The sequence below is a fragment of the Vipera berus genome (assembly GCF_964194415.1).
Source record: "Vipera berus genome assembly, chromosome: 6".
Lineage (NCBI taxonomy): Eukaryota > Metazoa > Chordata > Lepidosauria > Squamata > Viperidae > Vipera > Vipera berus.
Genome location: NC_138208.1, coordinates 48,270,684 through 48,287,511, shown reverse-complemented (window position 1 = coordinate 48,287,511; position 16,828 = coordinate 48,270,684). Strand labels below are relative to the sequence as shown.

Sequence of the window (16,828 nt, the reverse complement as noted above, 5' to 3'; positions counted from 1 at the left end):
TGTGATGGGAGCAAATAAATAGACCTGTTTGACTGATCCATTTATTAAAATAGGGTCAGATAAGGATCCCCATTTGGCCAACTGATATCCTTGTAGTAACGTAAGAAAGCAGTTCAATCAATTACCTGATGTGTCTACTATTTGTAATGGTTTTCTTAAACTAATCCCATAGTCTACACCTATCAATGGAATCAAAGGCTGATTTCCTCTGAAGTTGAAAAACAGCAGACTCAAATGTCAATAAATAATTCCACTTTAATGGCAAAGTAATAATTTAGACAGATACAGTGTGCACACCTGCAAAAAATATATGCAAGCTGGTTTACAAGCTAGAAGAACAATAAATCAATATAAAATACATCATCCAGTTAAGTCTGATGACACCAAATACTTATTATTAGGGCTTTACAAAGACTACAAAACTTTTCAGATGATTTATCTCACTGTTTCTGTCTATTTACATAATATGTTACATTAAAAATGTACAAAATATAAAATGTATACAGACAAATGCTTCACAAACAAATTTGTTAAAGTTGTAAACTAGGTGGATTCACTGAAATGTATTGCAGGGAAAATTGTATTATGTAGTATATACATATAGGATGTGTGTATGTGTATTGAAAATGGCAGGAGTTCCTGGGCTTAGATGTTGTTTTAGATTACATCAATCATCAGGGACAGCTTTTGTTTTAGTCATTTTCCAGAGTAGCATGGTGCTTAACAGTATGAGACAGTCAACTAATATTTGCTGCTGGAAATCAATCTGAGTACATTTTTGTGCATAAAAGCAGACTTTCTTATTAGGGCAATAGCACCATGCAGGAGACTTAGAGCTGATGCAACAAGGAAAACTGTATTGATTTTTCTAATATTTGTTTTGCAAAATATATTGTTGAAGGAATTAGTAGCACCAGTTACATGTACCGAAGTTATCCATTGGTTATGTGTATCCTGAAAGCATTTCATTGGCACATGTCCTATGGTTATGAGTGAACATGCTCCATATGAGCCCTTTCAAGATAGGGGTTGAAATACATGCCTATAGAATTCTATAGCCCTTATATATTTTATGTTAATTTTAACCAGTATCTCCAATTACTCTGACTGGGTTTTTGTTCAGTCTGGTGTATCCTGCCAGGACGGATAATGTCTATTTTTTTCTACAAAGTTAGATTGGTTTAAAGAGTGCAAATGTTCATTGTAGCAAGGATAGCTCAAGACTTGTGATGGCAGTTCTAAGTACAGGACAAACATACCTGATTTTTCTGTCTTCTTTTAAAACAGATTGTACAGATTGCCCTCTTGCTTTGTTTACAACATATAGGTATTCTCCATAAATGAAACATTTTTTCACATCAATATAATAAAGTATAATTTTATATTTTTGCTGCTGTCACTGTTTTGTTTGCTTTCATTTGTGCAACACTTTTTATTTTCAGTATTTACAATACCCTCCCAATAAACTGTGCAAAATCACCCCCCACCTTCCCCTCTTACTGTAAAAACATTTCTGTCTTGCACAGTGAATAGCACTGTGTCAATGTTTTTTGTAATGCTGACTTTCTTCATGTACAACAACTGCAATGAAAATAGCATGCTCCAAATGGGGGAAGGAAGAGAAGGGACGAAAACCAAGAACAGTTTGTGCTCATGCTAACTCGGGTGCACACCCAGCTCTGCTGGATAAAATGTCACACATCTCTGTTTCTGTCTTAATTAAGTTCTTTTACAAATGGGATAGAAATAACCATGTTGGACTTTTTAGTTTTGTTTTCATTCATAGCTAACTGGGAGTAGCTTCTGGGTCACTTGAATGGTTTAAGATGGTAGGTCGTTGATTCACAGAAGATTAAAAATAATATATCTATATTAATAATTCATTCTTCTAGCCACCTAATTAAAAAAAACTTGATATATAAACACAAGGCTACTGTGCTTGCTGATGCTCTCTCATTAGTAAAATGAAGAAAGGAAACAGTGTAAATAACCAATGGTTAAACAAATTAAATCAAGTATAGAAATTGTCTAGAAATTGGATTTAAGGCAGTGAGACAGCACCATAGGAAATGATCTTTTTCCCCCACCCAAAAGACTCAAAACAAAGCCCTAACCAAAACCTTTACTCAGCATCAGAATTGTATAACAACAGCAACAACCTTAAGAGGTGGGCAGGTGTTTAAAAAATACCACTGTGGTTAAAAACAATTTGGATATAAAAACGGGTGACTTTTTTTCAATACACACGCACGCACGCACACACAAAAAGAAAAGTTGGTGAACCACATCACTGCAAATATGGCAGTTTAGTATCAAATTGGCACTTATCCAGCATATCACAGTATTGTTTGTATAAGGTAATTGCACAATACTGTTTTGTGCTTATTGAATCTATACACCCTCTCATTTATTTTATTTTATTTTGCATCCACTTCATTTTGGAAAGGAGAGCAGAATATAATTTGAACATCATTGCAATCTGGAATATGTGCTGTGAGGCACCACAGAGGTTAGAGGAGGAAGAGAAGGAGCAGGAGAACTATGAATGCAGCACCTCCAGGTATATTGAAGTATCACATAAAACACTTCCACTGTAAACTTTCAAGACAGGGATAGAAAATAAAAGACTCTACGTGATTCCAGTTTGACTGTTATGGGTTCACTCTGCTTCATAGTTTCCCTGTTAAAGGCTCTTTCCACTTGCCACTGAACAAATCCAACTTTTATTTCTGATTTGCTTACTGCTTAAATCAGGTGCCTCCATATACAACACAGCACACACATGCCTTTCAGCACACATACACGCCACCTCAGCAGCCTTAATGCGGTAAAGGTTTATCAGCATCCTCTAACCAAAGTCATGCCCCCTTTAGAGTGTTGATTCAAGTGAAGGGTCCAGCATATCATCATGGTGGCTGGCAGTATCACTGTCACAGCTCTGGGCACTTGAGTAAGTGGCAGCTTCTTTGAGCCTCAATAGCATGTTCATCTGAGAAAGAAATACAGTAGGGTGTGTTATTGGTACAAAAGTTAAGATGACTTAGAATAACAATAATCCAGTCCATTTTACTGTTCATGTTTGCAAAGCAATACTGTAATGAATTTCAATTCTTCTTTTTAATTTAACAAAAATGTGCAACTATTTATGTTTGCAAGTCCTTTGTTAGAGCCATTTTTAGAAAACATTTACTGAAAATGTTTTCCTTTGTAAGGAAATTTCTTTTGATTTATGTAGCTTTATATATGAGCTCTCCCAACACTTTAAATATTTGCTTCTGTAACTATATGATTATCCACTGTTGTGAGAAATTCCTGCCTTTTAAAGCTCATCATGCACATTTTTAATACATATATTTCATAAACCTTTTGGTGCTATTTTGCACTGAGGCAAAGAGTTGCTACCAGATTCCATCCAGTATTGGCCTTCATGCTGTATTAGCCTTTGTTTGTGTTTTAAGAAACATACTATTTCCACATCATAAGCACAAGCAGACATAATACCAAAGTACCTGCTGAATTATGTTTAAGTCGTAAAAAGCACAGAAACAATTAAATGAAGGGGAAAAACAACAGGTAAATCCTTCAACGTATAAAGGAGACTGGATTATTTAAACCAGGCCTGGATTCACTTTTCTAGTCAATGATAAGGAAACAAACTAACAAGGTTGGTTCGTTCGTTCTTTCTTTCTTTCTTTCTTTCTTTCTTTCTTTCTTTCTTTCTTTCTTTCTTTCTTTCTTTCTTTCTTTCTTTCTTTCTTTCCTTCCTTCCTTCCTTCCTTCCTTCCTTCCTTCCTTCCTTCCTTCCTTCCTTCTTTCTTTCTTTCTTTCTTTCTTTCTTTCTTTCTTTCTTTCTTTCTTTCTTTCTTTCTTTCTTTCTTTCTTTCTTTCTTTCTTTTGCATGATCCATTTTGCATACATATTGAATGGAATGGAATTCAGTCAATAGCTGAATGCAAGAGCACCATCTGCTGTCCAGGAGCTGACCTTCACAAAACAATACCATATACTGCTCTGTTACTGCCCTGAGGCTGGATTCCAAAAAAATGTTAAGCACATTGTTATGGTTCCAACAGATGAAACTCTTCAAAAGAACTTCAAGGCATTGTTTACATTTACATTTCCATCTGTTGTCAATGCAAAAACATCCGGTGTTAGCAATGTTGACACACAACTTATTTAACTTCAAAAGCACTGGACATTTCAACAATGTTTAGATACTGAAATTATCATAATTAAAGGTGTTCAGGGAATGGGCTTTGTTGACAGCATTTTTAAATAACCTAATTTTACAATGCAAATATATAGTTTCTATGATCCAAAATATATAAAAAAATGGAAAACCAGAATAATTCATGTTATTACACCATCTCATATTTAACTAAGCAAAAATGTATGGGGAAGAGTGAGAAGCTTGAATACAGTTTTGCTGAATGCATCTTAGTAAGGACATAGAGAAGAAAAATTGAATCAAAATTAAGCAATTTCCTATGAGAAAAGACTATAGCAATTGGAACTCTGTAGCTTAGACTGAAGGGAAGAAGGTATGGGAAGACATGGTAGAGGGATATTAGATCATGAATGGCATAGACAACCTAGTAAAATATTTTTTATGTCTTCCTAACAGTGTTAGAAGTTCAGTTTACCAACTGAAAGTAAATGCAGGAAGATTCAGATTTCTTTTCCTAGCACATAGAATGTGATATTAGCAATAGCATCACAACAGTTTTTAAAAGATACTGGTGAAGTTTAAGAAAGATCAAACTCGTAGTTGCTACTCTTGCTAGGTCTGCAAGCTGTTGAACCATAGACAGAGTTAGATACTAGCCTTGGTCATGGAAAGGAGCTCATCTTCCAATCAAGACTTCTGGGCATCCCAGATATATCCTGTTAGCTGCCAAATGTTTTTATGGCTTGATCCAGCATTGACCATTTTAGGATCTGATGGAGGAAGGGCTCCAATCTGTAAACCCAGGGTGTTTTTTCTCATAGAACACTCAGAACGGCATTCTGGCACCTTTCTTTTTGCGCGCGCGCACACACACACACACACACACACACACACACACACACACACACACACAAAACCTTTTGCACAAGCTGTGCTACTCCCTCTATTGGCTTTCGAAAGCCAATAGGAATTGCTGCTGAGCACACCAAAAGACAAAGGCAAGTTGTCTGCAGCGAAGGTGAGTTGGCAGGAACTTTGCACCCCTCCCTGCTCCCCAACTTTCACCATCTTAACTAGGTAAGTGAGGACCAGGAGGCAGGGGTGCTGGTGCTGCTGCAGACAGGGGCACGGGGGCGTCAGTGGCGGGCTGCCCCCCGGGGTTGGAGCAGCTGGTGCTGTTGCAGCCATGGGGCCTGCTCTACACGGGGCTGTGTGGGGCGGGCAGCATCCCTGGCAGGGCAGCTGCAGGCGGGGGTGTGGGGGGTGGCGGTGGTGGGCTGCCCCCTGAGGCCGGAGTCAGTGCCAGAGCAGCTAGTGTGGCAGCCGCGGGTCCCACTCCACACGGTGGGGCAGGTGGCGCTGCTAGGGTGGCTGCAGGTGGTTACGCGGGGGATGGTGGTGGTGGGCTGCCCCCTGAGGCTGGAGTCAGCGCTGCAGCACCTAATCTGGCAGCCGTGGTGCCTGCTCTTCATGGCAGGGTGGGCGGCACTGCCAGGGTGGCTGCAGGCAGGGGTGCGGGGAGTGGCAGTGGTGGGCTGCCCCCCGAGACCAGAGTCAGCGCCGGAGGAGCTAGTCTGGCAGCCATGGGGCCTGCTCTGCACGGCGGGGCAGGCAGAGCTGCTGGGGCGGCTGCAGGTGGGGGTGGCAGTGGGCTGCCTGCCGAGGCTGGAGCCAGCGCCAGAGCAGCTAGTGTGGCAGCCTAAGGGCCCGCTCTGCATGGGGGGGTGGGCAATGCTGCTGGGGTGGCTACGGGTGGATGCGCGGGGGGTGGCAGTGGTGGGCTGTCCCCGAGGCCAGAGTAAGCACCAGAGCAGCTAGTCTGGCAGCCGCAGGGCCCGCTCTGCATGGCAGGGCAGGCAGTGCTGCCAGGGTGGCTGCAGGTGGGGCCGCGGTGGATGGCGGTGGTGGACTGCCCACCGAGGCCAGAGTCAGTGCCGGAACAGATAGTGTGGCAGTTGTGGGGCCCGCTGTACACTGCCAGGGTGGCTGTGGGCACTGGGCACAGAGGTGACACACGTGGGGCATGGCAGGTGGCTGACTGTTCTGTACCAGCCTGCTACCGGCCTTGCAGAAAGGCAACCCCTGTACAAACGGCAGAGGCTGGAATACGTCTGCCAAATTTATTACACAAACAAACAACAAAACATGAAACAAGATACCGGAGCTTTGATCCTCTATCGGAGCGGTTGCTTTCAGCAAACCAGCCCTCCCCCAGGCACTCCCTTTATAAGAGTTCAGGGCGTGGCCTCTCTTTGCCTCCTTCCGAGAAGTCCCACAGCCTTTCTCTGCTTGCTCCTACTTGACTGCCTCCTGCGTCGGGCGTCCTTGAACAGGGCCAGCTGTGGGTCATCTTCATCCACACTGTCGGGCTCGCACAGCTGGGTCTCCACCAAGTAAGAGGGGCCTGGCTGGGGGCTCTGCGGAGCCTCCAAGCCATCATCAGCAAGTTCTTCTTCAACACCCCCCTCCTCCCCCTCGTCTGAGTCATCCGAGTCATCCGACCCAACTGCCGAACCCACAGGCTGACCCTGAATCACAACACTGACCTTCCACGGGCCTGGCCAGATGGTGCCCTACCCGGTGCTGGATGCCTGCCACCGCCTCCACTGCCCGCCCCATGCAGCTGCCCCAATGCTGATTTCGGCCTCGGGGGGCAGCTCACCGCTGCCACCCCCTGTGCCCCCACCTGCAGCTGCCCTGGCAGTGCTGCACACCCCGCCATGTAGAGCAGGCCCCACGGCTGCCACAACACTAGTTGCTCCGATGCTAACTTCAGCCTCGGGGGGAATCCCACCACCACCAGCTCCCCACCGCCAGCCGCCCCGCCAGCGACGCCACCTGCCCCATACAGCCCCATGTAGAGTGGGCCCTGCAGCTCCCATAGCACCAGCTGATCTGGCCCCGAGGGACTCTACCAGCGACGCCCAGCCCATCTGCATCAGCAGGTTCGTCAGACATCATAAAGCAAGACAAAAAATAAGTCCACACATCATATTATTAGGCCATAGTTTCCTGAGTATGCCCCAAACTGACTTATTTAGGACATACACTGTGTCATAAATGTTGCTTTGGAATGACTGGATTCAAATATCACTTTAAGCAGCAAATGATTGATCCACTTTAGCATATTTGCCGAATCCAGATTAGATGCATAATTTATGGTATATATAAAATATGAATAAATATAGTATACCTAGACTGTGGGTCTATATGTATGACTCCTGCCAATGGTGATTTATTACAGCTAAACAATATGGCTCAGCATAATGTGTGAATCCATAAAAAAACATCATTATTTCAAACAAGGATTTGCCTGTTTTCAAAAATAATCTATAGTACTCAGTTCCAGAATACAGTAATAATACAATAAAACTACCACAATACAAGCTTCCTCCTTTTGTACTGGTGTTGTGATGTAAGGGGTGGAATTTGTGTCATATTTTAATACATCCCACTTCCCAGTGATTGTGCAGCTAAGGCTGAGTGACAAAAATCCAGATAATCAGTAAATATATAATTTTTAATTATATAAATAAATATATAAATAAAGTTATATAAATAAAAGATTAACACGATGAGAGTTCCGGCACCTTTTTTTTATAGAAAAAAAGCACTGTGTAAACCTATCTCTTTATTCTGTAGGTTTTCTGTTTTAGCTTCTGAATATTTTCCTAGAGAAATCTTCTTTGTAATCTGTCACTTCACATGCACATATCTCTAATATTCCTCTGCTTTTTGCTTTTTGTCTCTTAACACTCCTAATATGTCAGCCCTCTCTTTCATTCATAGTTATTCACCTTTGTCAGTGAAAGTAATGAAATTTATCCAGGGATACAATTAAGATAAATGAGTGCCCAGACATTTATGATTCCAACAGAATATTCTCTTTCTTGCTCAATATTTTATTTATTTATTTATTTAGTTATATTTATATACCGCCCTATTCCCTGAGGACTCAGGGCGGTTTACAGGGAATTAAAAATCCAAAATACAAAAATTAAGAACCAAATTAAAAAATATTAAATTGACCCTGTAGTCGATTAAAAAGAACCCCAAATTAAAATTTCTCCTCAGTCTGGGCCCGAGAGCTCGAAGAGCCAGGTCTTCAGGCCCCGGCGGAATGATCGGAGGTCGGGGGCAGTCCTCAGCTCCACCGGCAGCTGGTTCCAGAGGGCAGGCACCCCCACTGAGAAGGCCCTATCCCTGGGTGTCACCCGCCGGCAATCTCTTACCGGCGGGACCCTGAGCAGACCCTCCCTGTGGGAGCGCACTGGGCGAAGGGCATTTGATGACGGCAGCAGGTGTTCCCTCAAATACCCCGAACCCAGGCCATGTAGGGCTTTATAGGTGATAACCAGCACCTTGAATTTCACCCGGAGGGCAACCGGAAGCCAATGCAGCTCGCGGAGTAGAGGTGTTACATGGGAGTATCGGGAGACCCCCGTAGATAGGGCTCGCAACTTGGGAGTCCTCCTAGATTCGCGGCTTACCTTGGAAGATCACATGGTGGCCGTGACTAGGGGGGCTTTCGCCCAGGTTCGCCTGGTGCGCCAGTTGCGGCCCTATCTAAGCCGGGATGATTTATGCACGGTCACTCACGCGCTCGTGACCTCTCGTCTAGACTACTGCAACGCCCTCTACATGGGGCTTCCCTTGAGGACCACCCGGAGGCTCCAACTGGTACAGAATGCAGCCGCGAGAGTTGTGTTGGGAGTTTCCCGATACTCCCACGTGACACCTCTGCTCCGTGAGCTGCATTGGTTGCCAGTTGTCTTCCGGGTGAGATTCAAGGTGCTAGTAATGGCGTTCAAAGCCCTCCATGGCATGGGGCCGGAGTACCTCAGGGAACATCTGCTGCCGGCATCAAGCTCCCTGCGCCCTGTGCGTTCCCACAGAGAGGGCCTCCTCAGGGTGCCACCGGTCAGAGAATGCCGTCTGGTGGCCCCCAGGGGGAGATCCTTCTCTGTGGGCGCCCCGGAGCTATGGAACCAGTTACCGGTTGAGCTCCGGACGGCGCCCGATCTGCGCTCCTTTCGCCGCGATCTGAAAACATACTTGTTCGAGCAAGCCGGCCTGGCCTGAGGGGGGATTGGTGGGGTTTTTTATCATTTTTATTGGGGTTTTTATTATGTATCAATTGTATTTTAATCGGGCATGCATTTAATTATTTTTTAATTTTTGTAAATTTCTGTGTTTTATTCTTGCCCTGTACACCGCCCTGAGTCCTTCGGGAGAAGGGCGGTATAGAAATGATAATAAATTAAATTAAATTAAATTACAACTCGCGCGGCCGCATTCTGCACCAGTTGAAGCCTCCGAGTGGTCTTCAAGGGCAGCCCCATGTAGAGAGCGTTACAGTAGTCCAAACGGGAGGTCACAAGCGCATGAGTAACTGTGCGTAGGGCGTCTCGGTCCAGATAGGGACGCAACTGGCGCACCAGGCGAACCTGTGCAAAAGCCCCCCTGGTCACGGCTCCTATGTGATCTTCAAAATTGAGCCGTGAGTCCAGGAGGACACCCAAGTTGCGAGCCCTATCAACGGGGGGTAACACCTCACCCCCCATCGTTAGAGGTGGAATAACTTGGTTAACCCGAGATGCCGATATGCACAGCCACTCAGTCTTGGCGGGATTGAGACGAAGCCTGTTTCTCCCCATCCAGACCTGAACCGCCTCCAGGCACCGGGACATCACAGAGAGGGCATCGCTGGGTTGGTTCGGGGTGGAAAGAAAAAGTTGGGTATCATCAGCGTACTGGTGATACCCCACCCCGAAGCCACGAATGATCTCGCCCAGCGGCTTCATATAGATGTTAAACAGGAGAGGCGAGAGAACCGACCCCTGAGGGACTCCACAAATGAGAGGCCTCGGGGCGGATCTCTGCCCTCCCGTCAACACCGACTGCGAGCGGCCCTGGAGGTAGGAGGAGAACCACCGTAAAACGGTGCCTCCCACTCCCAACCCCCTGAGACGCCGCAGCGTATGAAGTGTGATTGAAAGTTAAGAGTGAGTCAGAATTTAGGACTATCATATAAATGCTCATATATTCTGAGATGGTAACTTCTTAATCTAATTCTTACATTGATTTATTGTACATATTCAGTGAATTAACGCAAAGCTGAGGTTCTTAAATTTAATACTATGGGGATTATACATGCAAACTAGTACCAATTTATCTGAGCAGCCAAAGCAGCAAGTAGAATCAATGTAACCAACCAGATATTTAGTTGTTACACATAATAAGTCACCAGAATAAAAAAAGCATCACTGAATAAGGCATATTTAAAAGCAATAAGGATTCTTTTATTTTACCAAAGGATCTCCTTCTGCTTCCATCTGTGGAATGTGCTTTGAAGTTGTTCCTTCTTTGGCAGATGCATAACCTTCATAACCAACATCTTCAGGTCTTAACTGAAGTAATGATGACCAGTCATGTTGCAGTGTACTCCATGGACAAGTCTCTGCTATCCATTTTGAGGGGTCTTCCCAAGGTGCACGTTTACCATACATCTAAATAGATATCCCAAAAGAAAAGTAAAAATGTCTACAATCATTTTATTAAAAGATATTTTAGAATGGAAGTGATGAACTAAGTTATTAGCAAGTATTCACCCTGAACGCCCTACCATGCTACAAAATAAGTTATGATTAATGAACAGTTTATCATTAAGTTTATAAGAACAATAACTGGTAAAAATGGATTTATGTAAGTTATAGTGAGACCAAGAAATGATTAAGACACATATGTTTTTGGTGTCTGTTACATAGACTGTTAGCCATTACAACCCCCTCCTCCACTGTATATATTCCATTTGACAATATATAACAAGGTTATACTAAAACTGGTTTACTATCTCGCTTATTAGCAACATTCAAGTGAGGCATTTCTATTACCAAACTGCAAAATTCTACAACTGAGAATTCCACTGAATATTAAACATATAGCCAGAATATGTTTGCATTTCTTTGGGCATTTTTCTGATCCAAGGAGATTATTTATAGGCACAGTGATGTCCATAGTTGCAATGATAGGGTACAAATTTTATGAAGATTTAAAAATTACATTAGGCTTTCCATTCATGGCAAATGATGGTTGTTTCTGTAAATCAACCTTTAGAAACAATAATGAAATTCACTGCCCAAGGACTCAGATTGCTGTTTGGTTAGAGTCCTACCTGAAGTCCTTCTCTCACAGCTTCCATTATATATGGCACCAAAGAATAATTCCAGAGATCAGTAAACCATACTCTAGAACCATCAACATCAATAGGACAAGGTAGAAAAAGGCGAGGACCTAAAATAAGAATTTTTTGTTTTTTAAAAAAGAGAGAGATTACATTCAGTGTTGTAAGTGGATTTGTGCTCCCTTTATTTAAGGGAGACATAATGTACAGAGATGTAATGTAATCTCTGTACATTACATCTCCCTCGTATAAAGAAAATTTGGGTATCATACAAGGGAAGGGCACATGTAATTCAAGTTGTTTTATTGTCAGATAGACACAACAGGTATACTGTTTATACGCTATTCACTGCATATTAGTGATGGCAGCCATTTTTTTTGATAAAGCACAATGACATTTTTTTGCATTAGCCTTTTCAGCCACATGATTTAGAAAAATACATTTATAACATCTGGCATGTTGTGAATGCTGAACCACTAAAATATGGGTAATGTATTTCTAAAGACCAATTACTTCATTGGATCCAGATGGCCTTTGTTTAAATGGCAGAAATAATTCTGAAGACATTTCATCTGTAAACAAGGTGACTGTTTCTTAGATACACTAAACCCCAGCTCTCTGCCTTGCTTGTCAACACTGTAGCAACTGCCAGCTGTTATGTGGCAACTGCCAAAATACGTTGTGCCATTTAGGGATGTTTATAGAAAAAAAATCAATTAAAAGAAATATTTTTGAAACATACAATTATCTGAAAGATTCTTTGATCTCTTCTTCAGGAAGGGTTTTTTTTTTAAAACATACAGATGGAGTTTCCACTACTCTTAGGGAACCATTTCTCTCATGATTACTTAACACAGATTTATCAGGACGGAAGAGGACTTCTGAAGCAATAATACCTGATCTTGGATTTCTTGAGAGTTTTGAAAGAGTTTTAGACCTTTCTGCCTTCTCTGCTTCTTATTACTACTGCTTGCTGAACCAATCCAATGCCACATTACAATGTTCATTATTAATGGCATCAAGAAATGTGAAAATCCACAATTTTTAAAAGAAAACAAAAACTGTGATGGAATACATTTTCAAGAACATGCATTTTATTTATTTATTTTATTTATTGTTTTCTTCTGAATTTTATCTTCACATTAGTTAGGACTAACTCTTTTGACAGTGGAATGGGATAAGAAAAGCCGAGACAGTATAAGTTCAGTGCTAACATAGACTAAGATTAATGACATTAAATGGTTTGGGGTTCTTCTTTAAGTACAAATTTCATTCCAGAAGGTAAGATAAGCTTCAGAGGTCAGTTTTAACTCTTAATTTGCATTCTTAACTGTAAACAATCTTACCAATGGTTATATCAGAAGAACTGTGTGTTTCTAAGAAGCTGTTGAGATGATGCCATGTCTTGGGAATCCAGTCAATAATTTTGATGAGATCATTATTGCGGGTATTCTTCTCCAGCTCTGTTTCGATCAGTTTCCTTCTCAAATATCTGGATAACAGCCCTTTAACAGGCTCTGTGTGATTAGCACACAGCACCCATCTACACAGAAAACAATGAAATAATGAAATCCAAATGTAAAGGTTGAGGTCATCCAATGAAGTCTTATAGTCGACTTTTTTTAACTCTGTTATTACCCTACAGCAACTCTTTCAATGAGCTGATGTGATAGCCACCATCATAAATGACTAAAAATAAAAGATTTGATCACTGCATTTAAGATATATAGCTTGTAGTCTTTTTTAAGGCCAAAAAGAATCTCCTGTGTTCACAGACCATCTCTCTCCGTGCCTGAAGTTAGCAATTAATCACTGAAGAGGGATAATGACTGTATGTCCTGTTTGTGAACTTGCCTTTGGCATTTGGCTAGCTGTTATCAGTAAATAGATTTTGAGCTAGATTATTGTTCTATTACAGGATTACATTTATATCTCTAGCTAATAATACGTTGTTTCTTTTCAACTGCATGTCTTGAGGTCAAGGATGAAGAAAATTGCTATTAGAACTTAATATATTTAGTCTTTTGTGCTTTCTGCTATGTTGTGATAAAAGCCAAATGGCACATCACTTTTCCAGTGGTGACAGAAATCACCCTAAACATGGTGATATTATATTTTCATTACATTTCTCTACATGGGGCTACCTTTGAAGACCACTCGGAGGCTCCAGCTGGTGCAGAATGCAGCCGCGAGAGTTGTGTTGGGAGTTTCCCGACACTCCCATGTTACACCTCTGCTCCGCGAGCTGCATTGGCTTCCAGTTGTCTTCCGGGTGAGATTCAAGGTGTTGGTAATGACCTACAAAGCCCTACATGGCATGGGTCCAGAATACCTTGGGGAGCACCTGCGGCCAGCATCAACTTCCCTCTGCCCAGTACGCTCCCACAGAGAGGGCCTCCTCAGGGTGCCACCGGTCAAAGAATGTCGACTGGTGAGCCCCAGGGGGAGGGCGTTCTCTGTGGGCGCACCGGACTTATGGAATCATCTTCCGGTCGAGCTCCGGATGGCGCCTGACCTCCGCTCCTTCCGGCGCGATCTCAAAACCTACCTTTTTGAACAAGCTGGCCTGGCCTGATGGGATGGGGTTGGGTTTTATTAATCTGTTTTAATCTATTTTGATGTGTGTTAACTTATTCATGGGCATTTGTTTAATCGTTTTTTAATTTTTGTATCTTGTTTTTTAATATGTATTGCCCTGTTCACCGCCCTGAGTCCTTCGGGAGAAGGGCAGTATACAAATAAAATTAATAAATAATAAATAAATTTGACATTAAAAAAATTGAAAAACTTTATATGCTTTTTAAATTTATGTAAGCAAATATGCAACAATCATGAACTTACTAAAACTAAAAGTTTAGACTGAAAGTTCTGAGCCTGAGTCATATGATAGATATGAAACAGAAATAATATTTACCTGAAGTTTTGATGCAGTTCTAGATTAGGTGATGATGAAACTCCCTGGTTCATCGTTCCAATAATGTAGGGACTTAAAACAAACCAATATGGAATTTAAAAAAAACAATCCCAGGAAAATTGAATAAGCACAAAATATTAACAAAACAACATAAAAACAGTATTGAAATCAACCACACATACAGAAAGGAAACATTACTCCCTTAACCTCTGAATACTGTATATAAAAAGAAGAGCTTATGAAGTAATCATAATGCCAAAGTAAACTGACACTTAAGGAAACTCATTTTAACATTATTTTAATATAAAATAATGTATATTTATATTTCAGAAAAGCCGTTTTGAGAGCACTTATGCTAGGTCTTAAATGTTTGCTTAAATGTATTCTTGAGCTATGCTTTAGACACCATTAGAGGAAATGTCAAATATTAAACTGAAGCTCTTTCGTGTGTGTTTGTGTGTGTGTGTGTGTGTGTGTGTGTGTGTGTGCCCTTTCAAGTCAGATTTTGGACTCCTGGCAATTACCTGGCTATTTGGCAAGGTTTTTTTAAAAGCTCTTAGGGTTGAGAGAGGTTGACTGGCCCAAGGTCACCCAGGTGGAATTCCACCTTAGTTTAGACTAGTTTCTAGCCCAGTGCCTTAACTACTAGACCAGGGGTGTCAAACTGCCGGCCTGCAGGTCAGATGCACCATAACAAAACCGTGCCCACCCCATTGCCGTCAATGGCAAAAAAGGTCACAATACGTCGTGACATGTCACATGATGTTACGAGTTTGACACCGCTGTACTAGACCAAACTGGCTCTCAGTTCAACTTTGACACCTACTAATTTTTCTTTCTTTCAAGATTAGCATAGCTTTCTATACATTCTTGATCTGGGTGATTTTTTAAAAAAAGTTTATTTCAATGATTCTGTAGGTACAATAGAAAATAATTATTGAGAAAGATGAAATGTACAGGGGGTTGCATTGAAGAAGACTAGTGTACGGAGTGGCAGAATATGAGGAGAGTTTGTGAATATACCCAGTGAAGCAAATTTAGTCATCTCTGTAATAACATATTCTTACCTAAGCATGAGGCCATATGTAAATGAGTAGAATTTTATATTTCAGAAAAGCCCTTTTGAGCGCAATTATGCTAGGTCTCAAATGTTTGCTTAAATGTATTCTTGAGCTATGCTACAAACTTTTCACTTTCCAGACTAATGCAATACATTATGTATTTATTAGTGCAATTATTGGCTAAACAATTGCATATAATAACACACAGAGTAACAAAAATGGCATACTTTGTATCTGTTTATAGGAACCTATTTATGAAACTCAGTGCACATATTTATGTATTTTCCTTTTTTTCTTAAAAATCACTAAGGGATATGTGTGTTATAAAGACTAGACTAAAATATGAGGACTGATCTAGATCAACCGTAGACTATTGTGTGTAACTCAGTTTGAAATTGATACGATAAAAGGTTTATTTCTGTTTTATGTTTTGGGTTTAAGGCAGTTTTGTATAACAGCACCAGTTCTGAGGAGCGAAAGGATGGAGGAGCAAAAAAACCTCAAATGTATATTAGAAGACTATTCACCTTAATTAAAATATGAAATCGAAATATTTCTTAAATTTCACTTGGTATATTCACAAACTCATCTCATATTCTGCCACTCTCTATACTAGTCTTCTTCAACGCAGCCCCCTGTATATGTATTGAATTACAACTTTCTGCATTTATAAACAGGTCATAAGAATTTGGAATTCTGAGACCTTCAATTCAATATCTTCAAAGATTGCCAAATTGGGAGAGACTGTATAGCACCAATGACTAAAGAATCAACCTACCATTTGTTATATTTACAGTTAAGAAAACCATTGAAGATGTCACTCAAAGAACCAACATGGTGCAGGTTGTCAAGAATTATTACCACAGGAAGATCAGAACTACTATTATCAGCATTGCACTGTTCAGCCAAATTAACAAGATATTGTTGAACATCCTTCAAGAAAAGGAGAAAAATGTAATAAGACAGTGTATTTTCTATAGCCAACTTCATATTTATAAATCTTTGTTAAAGCTAAGAGTCATGAAATGATTTTGGCAGATTCAAGCAAAGCAGTTTTGCCTAAGCATCTTCTTTATCCAAAGCTTATATTTACAATATAATGTTGAATGCTAGAAAAAAGAAGGATTGGGGATAACATGATAGCAGTGTTCCAATATTTAGGGAGCTGCCACAAAGAAGAGGTGGTCAGCCTATTTTCCAAAGCACCAGAAGGCAAGACAAGAAATAATGGATGGAAACTAATCAAGGATACAAACAACATAGAACTAAGGAGAAATCTAACAGTGAAAATAATTAACTAGTAGAATGGCTTGCCTTCAGAAATTCTGGGTGTTTCATCACTAGAGGCTTTTAAGAAGAGACTGGACAGCCATTTGTCTAAAATGGTATCAGAATATATTATTCTGTATTTTCCAAGACATATGGTGACATATGACTACAAGGACAATGCATTCCTTATGTGACCCAGATAGTACTATGTCTAACTGTATAAAAAGTCAAGT

At 41.2% G+C, this 16,828-nt stretch overlaps 1 protein-coding gene across 2 annotated transcripts in view; it reads right to left on the bottom strand.

Annotated features, from left to right (window-relative positions):
- Positions 1-237: 237 nt before the first annotated feature.
- The window catches only part of NAV3 (neuron navigator 3), a gene marked incomplete at its 5' end in the record, with an annotated part of 246,791 nt that continues 230,200 nt past the window's right edge, over positions 238-16,828 (bottom strand). For both annotated transcript variants that reach the window (XM_081330387.1, XM_081330388.1), the window contains 6 exons: positions 238-2,989; positions 10,480-10,677; positions 11,343-11,461; positions 12,698-12,894; positions 14,266-14,337; positions 16,105-16,259. In XM_081330387.1, the coding sequence (XP_081186513.1) occupies positions 2,870-2,989; positions 10,480-10,677; positions 11,343-11,461; positions 12,698-12,894; positions 14,266-14,337; positions 16,105-16,259 (861 nt within the window). In that variant the 3' untranslated portion in view covers positions 238-2,869. The remainder of the gene's footprint in view (positions 2,990-10,479; positions 10,678-11,342; positions 11,462-12,697; positions 12,895-14,265; positions 14,338-16,104; positions 16,260-16,828) is intronic.